Below are 15,969 nucleotides of genomic sequence, written 5' to 3'. Positions count from 1 at the left end.
CGATTCCTCATTTTACACGAAGTGCAGCAGCCTTGACTTTGTGTAATTAAGAGTACAGAAAAATGTATACATATGCCAGCCACTGGGAAAACGACATTTCTACCACATTACACACACAGTCGCGCACACACACATCACGAACAACACACACAGCACGCACCACGCACACACACACACACACACACACCAGCACGCACACGCACACAGACACACGCACGCACAACACACACAGCAGCACACGACACACCCCACACCACACACACGCAAACACACACGCGCACACACACACACACACACGCACAGTGCTGGCCTTACCTGAGGGGGGCCTGGCTCATTTTGGCAGGGGCTGCATCACTCCCGGTCCTGTCCCGAGCTCCTCCCTCGTCAGCAGGCACGGGGGTCCCCGCCTGTAACACACACAGCGCTGGGCTGGGCTCTTTGTTTGCTTTGGGCGCGGGCGGGGGTGGCGGACCGTCCCGAGCCGCACAGCGGGGGTCCCAGACGCGCGCGGAGACCCACCGCACCCCTCTACAGAGCAGAACGGTCTCCCTCACTCACTCCCTGTTTTCTCCATTTTTTCCATCTTCATCTCTCTCTCTTTACCAACAAGGCTAATTCTTAATGAGTTTCAGCGCACAGTAACAGCCTCAGGCCAAATCTTTTTTTAAAAGCTAGATGAACTAAATGAAAAAAAAAAACAAGTTAAAAAAACACACACACAGACACTGAGACGGTCCAATTACGTGTTTCTGCCTCAGCAGTTCCAGTGTTAAGGGTGAGTACTGTCCTGCTCACGCCCTCCGCAAACCCCCATCCCCCCTCCCCAGACGAGGCCTCAGAGCCCTGTCAGAGCCCCCCACCCCCGCCCCCTGCATGCATAAGCACTAAAAATGACCCCGTTTCCAGAACCCCCTGATTATCAGAAATAATAACAGAGGGCAGATGGGCTGGGCCTTGTGTCTGTCCTGCTGTGGAATAGCATGTCCCTGCTGCGAGCAAAAAAAACAACCAGCAGCTAATATCACAACACCACGAGACAATGAACTAATATAGAATAAAATTTCATTTTCAAATATATCACATTAATACAGAAATAATATACCAGTCAATTTTCACAATGTCTATTTTTAAATCCCAATTCAATTTTATGACGTATTAAGAGTGTGTGTGCCTGAGTATGTATGTGTATACATATGAGTGTGAGTGTGTGTACATATGTGTGAATGTGTGTGCGTGAGCGTGTGCATGTGCGAGAGATGTTCATTGTTCCAAAAAAAGAAAATAGAAAAGGAAATAATCTTCTCGCTAATTAAACAGTTTTTTTCCCAAATTCCCAGCCTCTACTGATTTAGAAAATCTACAAATCCTTTTGGGTTTTGGGGAGAGAAAGGAAACTGTAAGTGGGGGGGGGGGGGCACTGTACAGAGGTTGGTTCTTTCCCATCATGCACTGCTGTGGTGCAAGCTCCAGATTCATGCAAAACACCACTGTAATAATTTACACCACTGTTTACCTTACAATGGCCAGCGTTGTAGTACTGTGTGTGCGTGCGTGTGTGTGTGCACGAGTGTATGCGTGCATGTGTGCAGTTGCCATTACTGAGCTCACCAGTGCTCAAAGATGTTTCAAACAGTTGATTTCGGTAAGCCTAAGCCTTACATAAGCTTATGTTTGAAAAAAAAATTATTTTTCAGCCTCATACTGGCTTCATTGACTTTCATTGGCACAACTCTGGTCCTTATGTTGACAAATGCCAATAACAGACTCCAAAAGCAATCAAAAGCCTAGAATCAAGACTAGACACTGAAAGCTCTTGCTTGTATACCAGCACTAAGAAAGTAATTCAACACATCTGACTAATCAGAAACACCTGTGAAGCCATTTGTCCTAAATATTATGGTACCCTGAAACGGGGGGACACTAAATATAAACTGCTATAATTTCTACGCGGTGAAACCAAAATGCATAAAAATACCCTTGAATAAAAGTTGAGAATATGCACGTCAACCCCATGTCAGTTGTTTGATAACAGCGATAAAAGTGTAGAGTACAGAGCCAAATCAAGAAAATATATCTTTGTCCCAAACATTACGGAGGGCACTGTACACACTAATAATTTAGCCACAGCCAATACTGCACCCAGGACTTCAAATGAAGAAGCCTAGAATTTCACTGCTGCACAGGCATCGATTACACGGCCGCCACGACTGTGACACACACGCCGCCACCTCGCTCACACTAATACCCCATCGCTAAGATGTTCCTGACACGTTTGATAAAATATTCACCGTTACCGCACATGTCACCGCTACCTACCGCGCACGCATATAACCTTTCCATCACCGACGCCTTCTCCTCAGCGTCTACTTCAGATGCAGACGCCATCTATACTTCATTTCTAGATGCGAGCAGTGTTTCAGCGATCCCCGCATGAACTGTGAAGTTGTGCCCCGTTGTCGTTCATGTTTACATATTATTGCGTCTCTAAGCCAATGGCTCCATGGGTGATAAAGAGTCAGCGCTGAGTTTAAAGCACTCAGGACACGTGGGTGTGTGAGATGCATCGAGATATACAAGATATACATGGTGATATGGGAGGGGTTTTGTTTAAAGAGAATACCACCAGAGATGGCAAGGACAATCAAAACGATGGGAAAATCTCTGGTGTGTGTGTGTGTGTGCGTGTGCGTGTGTGCGAGCATGCGTGTGTATGTGCATGTGTGTGCGTGTGTGTGTGCATGTGTGTGTGTGTGCGTGTGTGCGTGCATGCGTGTGTATGTGCATGTGTGTGTGTGTGTGTGTGCGTGTTTGTGAGTGCATGCGTGTGTATGTGTATGTGTGTGCATGCATACGTATTGAATGACAGGTTGGGGCAGTGTCTAAGCAGGACGACTCCCTATACCCAACACGCACACTAACCCTCGACTCTCCCCAGCACAAACCGCCCTTCCCCCTCAGGGCCATTTTGGTTACAACAAGGCAGGCAGACACATTAAAAATAACTATGTTTTATTTATTTATTTTTCTAACTATTAAACCCAGGAGGTTCGTCGCAACAGAAAATACTCCCAGTCCAATTAACAGTTTCGCATTCCCCCTCCCAGGAATACCTCGCTAATGACCCCGCGCCACAGCGGGGGAAAAGCACGCCGAACGCAACGACACAAAGAGCACCCCCGGCACGCCGAAAAAAACACGCCGACGCCACGGCGCCCAAGATCCACCTCCCTGCGTTAACCCGAGACCGCGCCCGCTGCCCGGTCGAGCACGGACGCACAGAACCGCTGCTCGAGCGCGTTCCGACCGCAATTTCAGAGACCGGGCGTGGAGCGGCCTCTCTCCGGGCCGAGGCTCGACTCGTCTCGACTCGGACCCGCGCGTTTCGATTCTCCGAAAAGCCGCGGGGAAACAAAAAAAAACGAAACGCCGAATCTTTCCTCCGACGCACGGTTCGATGCCCGACACGGCGTGCTCCTCTCTCACAGCGAGGCCATTTTAAATGCCTCGTAATCTCAGGGGGAAACCATTTCTTTTTCGCACAAACCCATCCTCATCTTTAAAGCTCTTTAAATCTTAGAGAGACAGAGAGTTAGATAGATAGAGAGATTGAGAGTGAGAGAGAGAGAGAGAGAGAGAGAGAGAGAAAGAGAGAGATACAAAATTCCTTTTATAAAAAGTCCCCCATTGTGTCGTGGAATAATTTCAAGAACAAGGCTGTCCTTGAGGTTCAGTGAAAGTTTAATCCACAAAACATACAGCATCAATAACAGCTTAACGAATCATAAGACTGATCGTGTGCGGCAATGATTTAAAAAATCAACATATGCTGATATAAGGGAGCGAGGGGAAGAAACTAAACTATCTACAAATATAATTGGATTACAGTCTATATTTCAACCTTCTTACCCAACATTGTGTCTTTTAGTCCCATTCAAAGTGTGTTTTCCAAAAAATGATATAAATAACGAATTTTTAAAAAAAGCCTCTCCTGCCCCTCATCCCCAGATAAATTTGATAAGGTGCATTCGCACCCTTGTGTGTTTGTGTGTGCATGTGAGAGTGCATGAGTGTGTGTGTGTGTGTGTGTTTGTGTCTGTCAGTGTGCGACCGTGTCAGCGTGTGTGTGTGTGTTTGTGTGTGTGCGCAAAGAGTGTGCATTACTCACCTGGCTCCTCCAGAAGTCCCAGACTATGTTCATAAGGGGTGGGGGGTGGGGGGGGGTGGCTTTGTCCCTACCTGCCCCCCCCCCTCCCCCCCTCCCCACTCTGTCACATATTCTCCACATCTGCCTGTAGTGCGTGAGGCTTCATCAGTGAAAGCTGCCAGTTTAATTAACCCCAATGGACTGCACAGAGAACGCTCACGCTAATTGGAGGGGGGAGGTGGGGGGGGGGCTGTTAGGGACAGGCTGTTAAGCAAACAGCAGAACCATGTTTTAAGCACCAAAGTGGTGCGAGAGGTTTGTGCATGACAGCGTTGGATAGCACAGGACAGTAAGAGACAGGAAACAGGAGGGGTTGAGGATAGCCACACCCCCCCCCCCCCCCACCTTCATTACTGCTGCTGACTCTGCTGCACTGAACTTGACCAGCATGCCCCACCACCCAGGAAAAATAATACTCAGCAGCCCCTGCTCTGTAAAGACACTGGCCCACTGGGGCAGGTGTCAATCCACGTTCTCCAAGACAAATGAGACCACTTCGGATTACCACCACAGGGACCCAATGAAATGATGGAAAAGAGGAACCCGAATCAGAGACCCAAAACCACATTGCACTCTGGGATACGCATAGGGCCAAGGACAGTCTCTAAACTGGCCTTACCATAAAAGAGCACAACTCAACAAAAATTTAAACTGTATGCTGCTCAGTACTCTCCAGTAACAATTATATAAAAATTAAGCAAAATCTTTTTTTTTTTCCTCTGAGAAAAAGTGATTCTAAATCAGCTTCCACTAAAAACAACTGCAATCACTCAAGATCCTTAAAAGAACACACCGTTCCCTGTATCAGGAGAAAGTCTGAGGTAGTCTAAATGTTTCATATTTGGCCTGGTGTAAGACCCCCAAATTTTCAGTGCAGACACCTAACTAAGACTGACTACCGTCTTTGCGGAGCTGTACACACTATGAATTTGGAAAACCCCCACCCACACCACCACCACCACCCTAACTCCTCCATCTCACCATTTTCAATCTCATTCTTACACCCTTACTCACTTTCACACAGTCCGTACAGGAGGGCCTGCTGTCGAGGTGTTCAGGCTGGGGGGGGTGGATGTCAAACGGGGGGCTGAGGGCGGAGTCGCTACCGCAGCTGACCAGCAGGGGCGTACCTGCGAGAGAAAACACGAGTAAATGGTAAATGGTAAATGGACTACATTTATATAGCGCTTTTATCCAAAGCGCTTTACAATTGATGCCTCTCATTCGCCAGAGCAGTTAGGGGTTAGGGGTTAGGTGTCTTGCTCAAGGACACTTCGACGCGCCCAGGGCGGGGTTTGAACCAGCAACCCTCCGACTGCCAGACAATCGGTCTTACCTCCTGAGCTATGTCGCCCCACTGCGCAGTAAACTCTGAAGATGGCAGGTGTTTGCATGCGTGTGTGTGTGTGTGTCAGGGTCTGTGCACTCGAGCCAGTGCGCGTTTGTGTGTGTGTGACCGATTCTTGTCCTCACAGTCAGGGGGTGCCAAAGAGTGTGTGAGCTGGATTCCGGTTTCTCTGTGGGAGGAGGGATCCCTTTACTGTCATTCTTTAAATCACATTCACTTGAGAGGAAACATCTCTGAACAATAACTCTGATCAGACATGGCAGGAGGATCAGCGCTGAGCAGCAGCTGAGTGCCACACATTTAATTGCCCCCGCTGCTGACAGACTGATCAGCCAGCTAGCGATTAGAGAAGCAGCAGGAACATGTGGCTCTCCAGGACCAGGGTTTGCAGGTTTCCTGCACTGCGTCCTGCACTGCGTCCTGCGCTGCGTCCTGCGCTGCGTCCTGCACTGCGTCCTGCACCGCGTCCTGCACCGCGTCCTGCACCGCGTCCTGCACCGCGTCCTGCACAGCGTCCTGCACAGCGTCCTGCACTGCGTGCTGCACAGCGTCCTGCACCGCGTCCTGCACCGCGTCCTGCACCGCGTCCTGCACTGCGTGCTGCACTGCGTCCTGCACAGCGTCCTGCACTGCGTCCTGCACCGCGTCCTGCACCGCGTCCTGCACCGCGTGCTGCACCGCGTCCTGCACCGCGTCCTGCACTGCGTCCTGCACAGAGTCCTGCACAGAGTTCTGCACCGCGTGCTGCACTGCGTCCTGCACAGAGTCCTGCACAGAGTCCTGCACAGAGTCCTGCACTGCGTCCTGCACTGCGTCCTGCACTGCGTGCTGCGCTGCGTCCTGCGCTGCGTCCTGCACAGCGTCCTGCACAGCGTCCTGCACAGCGTCCTGCACTGCGTCCTGCACAGCGTCCCGCACTGCGTCCTACACCGCGTCCTGCACTGCGTCCTGCACAGCGTCCCGCACTGCGTCCTGCACAGTGTCCTGCACAGTGTCCTGCGCTGCGTCCTGCACTGCGTCCTGCGCTGCGTCCTGCACTGCGTCCTGCACTGCGTCCTGCACTGCGTCCTGCACCGCGTCCTGCACTGCGTCCTGCACTGCGTCCTGCACTGTTTCAGGCTCGGTCTCAGGCAACCCAAGGCTCCCTGCTTCTGCTTCAACTACAACGTCACTTCCCGCCAGGCCCTAACCATCTCATATCTCATTTAGTTCTAGGAATTTTCAGCTTTTCTCCAGAAAAGTGGCTGATTACAGATCGAGCTCTCTCTCAAAACCCTCAGGTCAGAGGTCATGGAGAGGCAGGGGGTGGAGCCAGAACCTCATGGTGCCCGAGAACAAACCCCCAGTTACCTTCAACACTCACTTCTTTCATGTGGGCAAAATTGTTCATCTTCCGCCAATTTTCTGACTTTAAAGGGCACATTTCACCTTAAAACCTTTACTTTGAATTTACCTCCAATTTAGTTCTTTTCACGCTCCCCGTTTCAAGAGCAGTCACCGCTGATTGCATCGTTGTGCTAGCGACACCGCGGACCGCGCGCATCAATACTTCCTGATTCTCATCTGCGCGTTGCGTTTAATTCCAGCCAAACTCTGGCAATCAGGTTCGATTCAGCAGTTAACAGAACGCTTTAGAACTCTTCAGCCATCGTCACTGATAAGTTCTTTTTTTAATACTTACGAGTGAAAAAGAGGTCAGAGTCCTCTCTCCACACATCAGTCTTAAAGTCATGACTTGAAGAAAAAAAGAAGAAAAAAAAAAAACACATTTCACTTTGCATTTTTTTCCCCCAAACGCAGATAGAGGCAGTGAGTCTGGCATACGCTATTATTTCTCTGTAACAGGGAAAGAATTCTTCATGTACTATACGCAGCTCCGAGTTCAGGCTGTGGAACTCTCACACTTGGACCTGATTGCGCCACTGGCCCCCTGCGGCTAGTACAGAATGCAGCCGCGCGACTGGTCCGCGGTTTTAACAAGCACGCTCAGGCCACACCCCTCCTCATCTCACTCCATTACCGGCAGCCTACAGGGCAGTTAATGGAACAGCTCCACCATACCCCCCCCAATCAATCTCCAAACCCTACACCCTGGCCTGATCTCTCAGTTCCACAACCTCAGAGTGGCTACCCCCTCCCTCCGGTCGCTCCTCCCAGGCAAGATGCCGGTCGGTACTGGCCCCCAGTGGTGGAACACCCTTCCCATGATGGTCCGGGGGGGGGGAAAAAACCATTATCTTCAGACCCACTGAGTCCAGACTGTCTTGGTTCCCCCTCCCATCACACCCACTATCACTCCCACCATTTGCATTGGTTCTGGTTACGGAATTTGGTGGCACAGTGGGTAAGGAACTGGGCTTGTAACCGAAAGGTCCCGGGTTCGTTCCCTAAGGCAACTGCCGGTGTACTTTGGCCCCAAGGTGACAACCCTTCCATGATGGTCAGATATAAACCATTATAAATGGATCAATGTCTGGTCAACCACTCATTAACAATCACTTTTGTAATTCGTCTGGTTAGGATCTTCTATTACGTTGTTCATCTTCAGGATTGTTCTGGACGTAATCCGTGTGCTTTCCGGATTCGCATTTTGGCCCTCGCTCGGCGGTGTTAATTTGCATTAGTGCTTTAGCGAGGTCACACACACAGTATAACACCGGCCGGGAACGCGGTTCGTGAGGTCTGGCATCAGCGCTCGTATAAATCAGGTGAATGCACTTACGTTCTCCTACTCCGCACACCTCTCCGGATAAAAAGGGTCTTTTACGGTGAATGTAACGCACTGTACATGCAGCACAACTGCGACGGCGGAGGGGGCTGAACAGGTTTCTAATTCCACAAAGCGTGGACTGGCAGACTCACAGGGAGGGAACCAGGACGCAGCTATCTAGGGCTCCAAAGTCTATCTGCCGGGTGTTTTCTTCAAAGGTCATTTTTGAGAAACTCCTTCTGTCCGTTTAAAAAGAATTTGAAAATGTCATTATAACTGCGCGTCGACTGTACTGCCGCACACACACACAGCAGGAGATTTGAACACAGCCAAGTTGAGTGCGAACTCGTCGTTCTGCTTTTACATTTCTTTTTTTTTATGGCATATGTAAGACAGCGATCCCTTGACATCAACATCTCCCTCGACCGCTGCCATGGAATTGCCTAAATCCGGGTATTCGACATTTAGTGGCAATTCAGCCTTTGTAACAGATTCTTAAAAATGGCAGAAAATGGAAAATATCCAGATACAGAGACGTAATCCACGCCAGAAATAATTCACTGAGAATGGCAGGTTTGGATTACATATCCCTAAAGTATACATTTTTTTTTTTTTTTAAAGGTGGGCTTTAATTACCCTCCTTCCTTAAACACAGGCCAGATCAGAGGCGGGAAGTTTGCGAAGTGGTTTTCCGTCCCGCGCAGGGAGGCGGCCGCAGCAGGGGTGGTCCCTCCGCTCAAAACGGGACCTACCTGACGGGACAGGGCATGGCTGGAGGATCTGGGCACTCCGCTTCCTCACCAAAACAGCTGTGCCCCTCCAACTCCAACGTAAATATACTGCGGATCTATATACAGAGTGGAGCCCTAAACCGCCAGCCCTCCTCCTGCTGTTTTAACTCCAGTGCGGGGAGCGTGAGGATCTGTCCGTGGAGGGCGAGGCGGCTGTCCCTGAGCACCACAAAACTACGTTACCCATAGATCATAGCACAAATATAAATAATATTTATATTATGAATACGCAGACCAGCGGTATGTAGGTGTAGGTGGGGGGGATTGGGATTTGTGCAGGGTGTTTGAAGTCCGTCTGGGGTCTCTGTGGGTCTGGTACTTACCGGACATGAGGGCGGAGGAGTTGACCTCAATCTCGCCTCCTCTGTTGGGCTGGAAGACGGACAGCTCAGGGTCACATGGGTCTGGGCTGGAGCGCCCAGGGCTCACTGTCGCCCTCTGCTGGGCCTCCTGCTCCTCATACACTGCCATGAGCTGCACACACGCAAAGAGGAACAGGGTGACGCTGCACAATCGCACACAAAGAGAACAGGGTGATGCTGCACAATCGCACACAATGGCAAAAACTACAAAACTGCAGGAGCAGGAAGCACTTCACAAAGGGACCACTACTATAACCAAGATCACAGAGACCAGTCATATGACCCAAAGTATTCACACCACCATTATGACTCAAGTCAAGGATATAACCAATTATAACCAACATCACCAAAATAACCAGCATTATTAACATTACAAATATCAATTATCATGTCCGATGTATTTAAACAAGACTTACATTTTAAAAAAAATAATCGCTGCAAATGATTGATTAGAATATTAGGATTGACAAAATTACAAATATTTCTTGTAGAGTAAGCGATACCATCCTATATATTTTTGCATAGCAGGACTCATCCCAAAACTTTCTTTTACCACCCAAAAAACAGGAAATGCATCACAAACTTAAATCTTCTCATTCCTTGTTCTTTTACCCTACTCTTTCCAGTACCTATTTCTACCGGAAGATCTCAGCAAATGAACACATCAAAAATCCAACCAACACTACACAACATAAATCCAAACCAAGAAACCAACACAAACACACACAAACCACAAACTAAAAATCCAAACTAATACACCAAAAATCTCAACAAACACAAACATATGAACACACCAACACACAAAGAAAATCCCACAGTCCTCCAATACTACAACAAACAAAAAAGAACAAGTTAATATACAAAAAAAAAAAAAAACAGAAACAACAACACATTAAAAAAAAGCTCCAAAACTCCTGACTGACACAGCGACAGTCCAACACTCCCAGACCAAAGCCCCAGACGGGCCCCCGGGCCCCGGCCCCGCCCGAGCCACCTTATGGATCAGCACGCTATAGAGGACGTCCAAGGAGCCCAGCATGGCCGTGTGCTGTGGGTTGTGGGCTGGTTCACGGCGTGACTGGGTCCATGCGCAGAGTCCCTGGGGTGCGTAGCGCGAGCGGCCCTGGCCTGCAGTTATATAGCGGGATCCCGGGCCTATTGAAGAGAGCCCTGACAGGGCAGTCAGCCGCGGGGCCAGCCACGCTGTTCTAGCGGGATCCACGTCCCTCAATAGAGCTCTGTCTCTCTGTCTCCCTGTGCACACGCATGCACGGCCCTATGGGAGAGGGACTTTACCAGCAAAGCCAGAGCTTTCTCCGTTTCCCTGGTCACACAGAGCATGCTCACACTCAGGCACAGGCACACACACACACACACACACACACACACACACACACAAATACAAATACACACACACACATACAAATACACACACACAGAATCACACACATACAAATACACACACACACACACACAATCACACAAGCTGACACACAGACACACACATACACGCACATTCAAACACACACACACACACAAAAACATACACACACAGAGCATGCTCACACTCAGGCACACACACACACACACACACACACACACAATCACACACATACACGCACATTCAAACACACACACACACACACACACACAGAATCACACGCATACAAATACACACACACACACACACACACAATCACACAAGCTGACACACAGACACACACATACACGCACATTCAAACACACACACACACACACACACACAGAATCACACGCATACAAATACACACACACACACACACAATCACACAAGCTGACACACAGACACACACATACACGCACATTCAATCACACACACACACACACACACACACAGAATCACACACATACAAATACACACACACACACACAATCACACAAGCTGACACACAGACACACACATACACGCACATTCAAACACACACACACACACACACAGAAACATACACTCACACACAGACCCACACACACAGAAAGAGAGACACACACATACATGCAAACGAAAAGACCCAGACACACACAACCACACTCACAGACAAATGCACAAAGTTGATAGTTTATATGGCCAGTGAACAACATCAGTGGTGGAGAAAGAGAATCCCTTCATCATTTAGTCCAGAACACATTCAAAAACAACACATTTACATAACTGGCTTCAAATCAGAAATAAATGTACTGTTGTGAAAAACAAAGTTCTTTCATGCCAGGGAAGAACCAACAGGCTCAGTACATTGCAACCTGTCATAGCCTGAGGGACAATAAATAATAAACAGACTGCTTCAACAATCAATTTTATACATTTTGTCTACAACTATTCCCTAACACATCCATTACAAAAAGCATCATTAAACTACAATGTATAATCTGGTATATGTTCATCCGTTTCAATGTTATTGTGTATTTTCGTTACCACTTTATACAGCAATATGTGCCAAAAATATTTCAATACAGCGCAACATTCCATTATTAGCTTGACTATTTAATAATGTTCTGTTATCACGTGAACAGTATTATTTGGAATACCGTGTTTGGATTAATAATTATCAGCTTGGTAAACACCGGATTCGGAATTCTTATCGCAGTCGGAACGTTGTGTCCAAGCGCACAGCTCACATGCGGAAAAGGCAGCATCATTAACGCAGCAGTGAGCTGCAAAAGAACATCGTTTTCCCAGCAGCCTTTGTAATGAACCTACAGCCACTCATTTCCCCCTACGGTTGAGGCATTACATTTTGTTCAGGGCAACATCACTTGAATTTGCACCAGCCTCCTATGCAAATGTCTGATTTATGAGGTTTATAATGTGTTTGTGGAGAAAAAAAAAAAAAAACTTATCTCGCAGCTGTCTGGTTCTTTAAAGGACGACGGACAAAACTAAATTAAACACAATGACACATTCTCTAGATCCACCCCGTGCTTGAAACAACTGTGCATGCTCGAATCATTTATTCTGAATGCCGCATGTTTACCCTAACAGCTATAATGAAGGGAAAGATCGGTTTTTCATGAATGTAAACAGTGCATTCAATATATCAATTCCGCATGGCGTGCATATTCCAGATCTGCCCTGCATGTACATTGGGTCAACTGCACACATGCGCAAATGAGCAGCTGATGTCTCATCGGTGCAGTCCCTTCTGTTCCAGCAGTCAGACCTCGAAATGGTGTCATGTGATGGCACTGAATATGGAATTCACCTCATAACAGACTTAGGCACTTATTACTGTTTGCATTTCCAGCAAGTGGGAGAGTGGTCCTTATTTGCATAGTCACATCTGAAACAAATGCGTGTAAATCCCCCCTCTATAATGCACAAGTAAATTAGAATGAATTACTTCCACTGTGCAAATGTACAGAGTATTTAATTTGCCGTCTCCAGGTAACAAGTGTTAAAGTGGGATAATGAACTTACAGCGGCCGGAGCAGTTAGTCTCAATCAGGCGAAGGCGGGGACGTTGTTGGCGGCTTTTAATCCAGGCTGCTGCAGTCTGACGAGCAGAGACAGAGAGACAATCCAGAGTTCTGTCCCGACACGTTTAGTCTGATGACTTCCTCCTACGGGCCCAAACGAGCAGCATCCCCTCACACGGCTCTGTGAGCCTCTCTCATCCAGGAACGCTACCCAGGACGGGACGGGGCGACACACGGGCACCGGTGCACCAGTGCTCGCCCGGGGTAATTGGATCAATAGTAATTCATCAAGTAGGGTTGCCAGATAAGTGGGACTCTTATCCTCTTTCCCATTGACAAAACAACCTCCTACCTGTGGCCTAGAGACTCCTCCTGCATTTTAGCTGCCGCTGAACAGACCGTGAAATTCACATCAGGAAATCCATTTTACAGACCGCTCGTGTTTTATTTAGTTTTATGATACAGTCAAATAACAGGAAACTGTTGGTGCATTTGGTGAGTGAGTGAGTGAGTGAGTGAGTGTGTGAGCGGGTGGTGTGAGTGAGTGTGTGAATGAGCAAGCTGGTGAGTGAGCGTGTGAGTAAGTGAGTGGGTAGGTGAGTGAGTGAGTGAGTGGGTGGGTGGGTTAATGTGTTGGTGAGTGGGTGGGTCGGTGCATAGGTGAGTGGGTGTGGGTGTGTGTGTGTGTGAGTGAGTGAGTGAGTGAGTGAGTGTGTGCTTGTATGCGTCTACAGGAACTCTGCACAGACACATGGGCAGAATGGCAAACAGCTGTGTGTGAGCAGGATTCCCATACAGTAAACATCACTAGCCAAATGGAGAGAGGAGTTTAAATGCTCAAACGCTATACAATGTGCAAATCTGAAAACAGATCCAAGCAGAGAGAGATGCTGAGCAGCTGTGGCAGAATAACAAACAGCCATAAGAGCCAGCCTGCTGTGATGAATTTCATTCACTTCCTGATAAATCAGAGCCTCAGCTGCTGTACTTATATACGGCCGTGCTGGAGACTGCCCTGTTCCAGTGCTAACACACTGCCTGAGACAGGCCACAGTGCGTAACACACTGCCTGAGACAGGCCACAGTGTGTAATACACTGCCTGAGACAGGCCACAGTGCGTAACACACTGCCTGAGACAGGCCACAGTGCGTAACACACTGCCTGAGACAGGCCACAGTGCGTAACACACTGCCTGAGACAGGCCACAGTGTGTAATACACTGCCTGAGACAGGCCACAGTGCGTAACACACTGCCTGAGACAGGCCACAGTGCGTAACACGCTGCCTGAGACAGGCCACAGTGCGTAACACACTGCCTGAGACAGGCCACAGAGTGTAACACACTGCCTGAGACAGGCCACAGTGCGTAACACACTGCCTGAGACAGGCCACAGTGTGTAATACACTGCCCGAGACAGGCCACAGAGTGTAACACACTGCCTGAGACAGGCCACAGTGCGTAACACACTGCCTGAGACAGGCCACAGTGCGTAACACACTGCCTGAGACAGGCCACAGTGCGTAACACACTGCCTGAGACAGGCCACAGAGTGTAACACACTGCCTGAGACAGGCCACAGTGCGTAACACACTGCCTGAGACAGGCCACAGTGTGTAACACACTGCCTGAGACAGGCCACAGAGCGTAACACACTGCCTGAGACAGGCCACAGTGCGTAACACACTGCCTGAGACAGGCCACAGTGTGTAACACACTGCCTGAGACAGGCCACAGAGTGTAGCACACTGCCTGAGACAGGCCACAGTGCGTAACACACTGCCTGAGACAGGCCACAGAGTGTAACACACTTCCTGAGACAGGCCACAGTGCGTAACACACTGCCTGAGACAGGCCACAGTGCGTAACACACTGCCTGAGACAGGCCACAGAGTGTAACACACTTCCTGAGACAGGCCACAGTGCGTAACACACTGCCTGAGACAGGCCACAGTGCGTAACACACTGCCTGAGACAGGCCACAGAGTGTAACACAGAGGGGCCACAGTGTGTATGACACACAGAGGAGCCAGTGCATAAGGCAGAGAGATTGTGAACTGAGGGTGGGGGGTACATTTTGATCACAGACGAGGAAGGGGGTTGGATGAGGTAGCAATTGTGGACCAGGGGGGATAGCGATCACAGGGGGTTTGCAATCACTAAGACCTATAACATATTACACAAAAAATAATAGTTTTTCAGGACATTTGGACATTTTTTTAAATTTCCCATGACTTTTCCGTAACTGGAAAACTGAATTCAAAAACCCTGACTGTGATCTTGGGACAGAGGGAGCATTCCTTCAAGTCTGCACCTTCATCATCCTCATTAATGCACTAACCTGATTGGGGAGCTGCAGGAGTACCTCTCTGTGCCTAAATCGGAACACAGAACGTCTCATAAACGAGAGCAGGCCATTCGGCCCATCTGAGCCTGTTTAAATGTAGCTCTGCCTCTGCTTTGCCATGCTCATTAGCACAGTAAACTGATTTGGGAACAGTGGGTTATTTGCCACAGAGGGGGCTATTTACTCCATTAAGCTCTGCTGGAGTGCGACACCGCGACACTACAACATGACAGCAGTGAAAACAAAAGGCTCAAGCGCTCCGGGCGCATACACGGAGACAGCTGACAGATATCAGACTTATCGAGCGTGTGTGTGTGTGTGTGCGCGTGTGTGCAGGTGTGTGTGTGTGTGTGTGTGCGCGTGTGTCTGTGTGCGCAGGTGTGTATGTGTGTGTGTGCGTGTGTGTGCAGGTGTGTGTGGGTGCGTGTGTGCACGTGTGTACGTGTGTGTGTGTGTGTGTGTGTGCGCGCGCGTGTGCACGTGTGTGTGTGTGTGTGTACGTGTGTGTGTGTGTGTGTGTGTGTGTGTGTGCAGGTGTGTGTGTGTGTGTGCACGTGTGTGTGTGTGTGTGTGCACGTGTGTGTGTGTGTGTGTGTCGCAGGTGTGTGTGTGCGCGTGTGCAGGTGTGTGTGGGTGTGTGTGTACGTATGTGCACGTGTGTACGTGTGTGTGTGCGCGTGTGTACGTGTGTGTGTGTGTGTGTGCAGGTGTGTGTGGGTGCGTGTGTGTGTGTGTGTGTGTGCGTGTGCGTGTCTGAG

At 49.1% G+C, this 15,969-nt stretch overlaps 1 protein-coding gene across 1 annotated transcript in view; it reads right to left on the bottom strand.

The window, feature by feature from the left end:
• Positions 1–10,799, bottom strand: part of LOC135241264 (partitioning defective 3 homolog B-like) — a 52,584-nt gene extending 41,785 nt beyond the window's left edge. Inside the window, exons 1-4 of the mRNA XM_064311499.1 lie at positions 10,410–10,799; positions 9,377–9,527; positions 5,219–5,334; positions 316–407 (exon numbers count right to left, since the gene is read on the bottom strand). Coding sequence (XP_064167569.1) covers positions 316–407; positions 5,219–5,334; positions 9,377–9,527; positions 10,410–10,454 — 404 coding nt within the window. The 5' untranslated portion in view covers positions 10,455–10,799. The remainder of the gene's footprint in view (positions 1–315; positions 408–5,218; positions 5,335–9,376; positions 9,528–10,409) is intronic.
• Between the last annotated feature and the right edge of the window lie 5,170 nt (positions 10,800–15,969).

This window comes from Anguilla rostrata, chromosome 15, assembly GCF_018555375.3.
Source record: "Anguilla rostrata isolate EN2019 chromosome 15, ASM1855537v3, whole genome shotgun sequence".
NCBI lineage: Eukaryota > Metazoa > Chordata > Actinopteri > Anguilliformes > Anguillidae > Anguilla > Anguilla rostrata.
The sequence above is the reverse complement of the archived record's forward strand: the minus strand, read 5'-3'. Positions and strand labels throughout refer to the sequence as shown.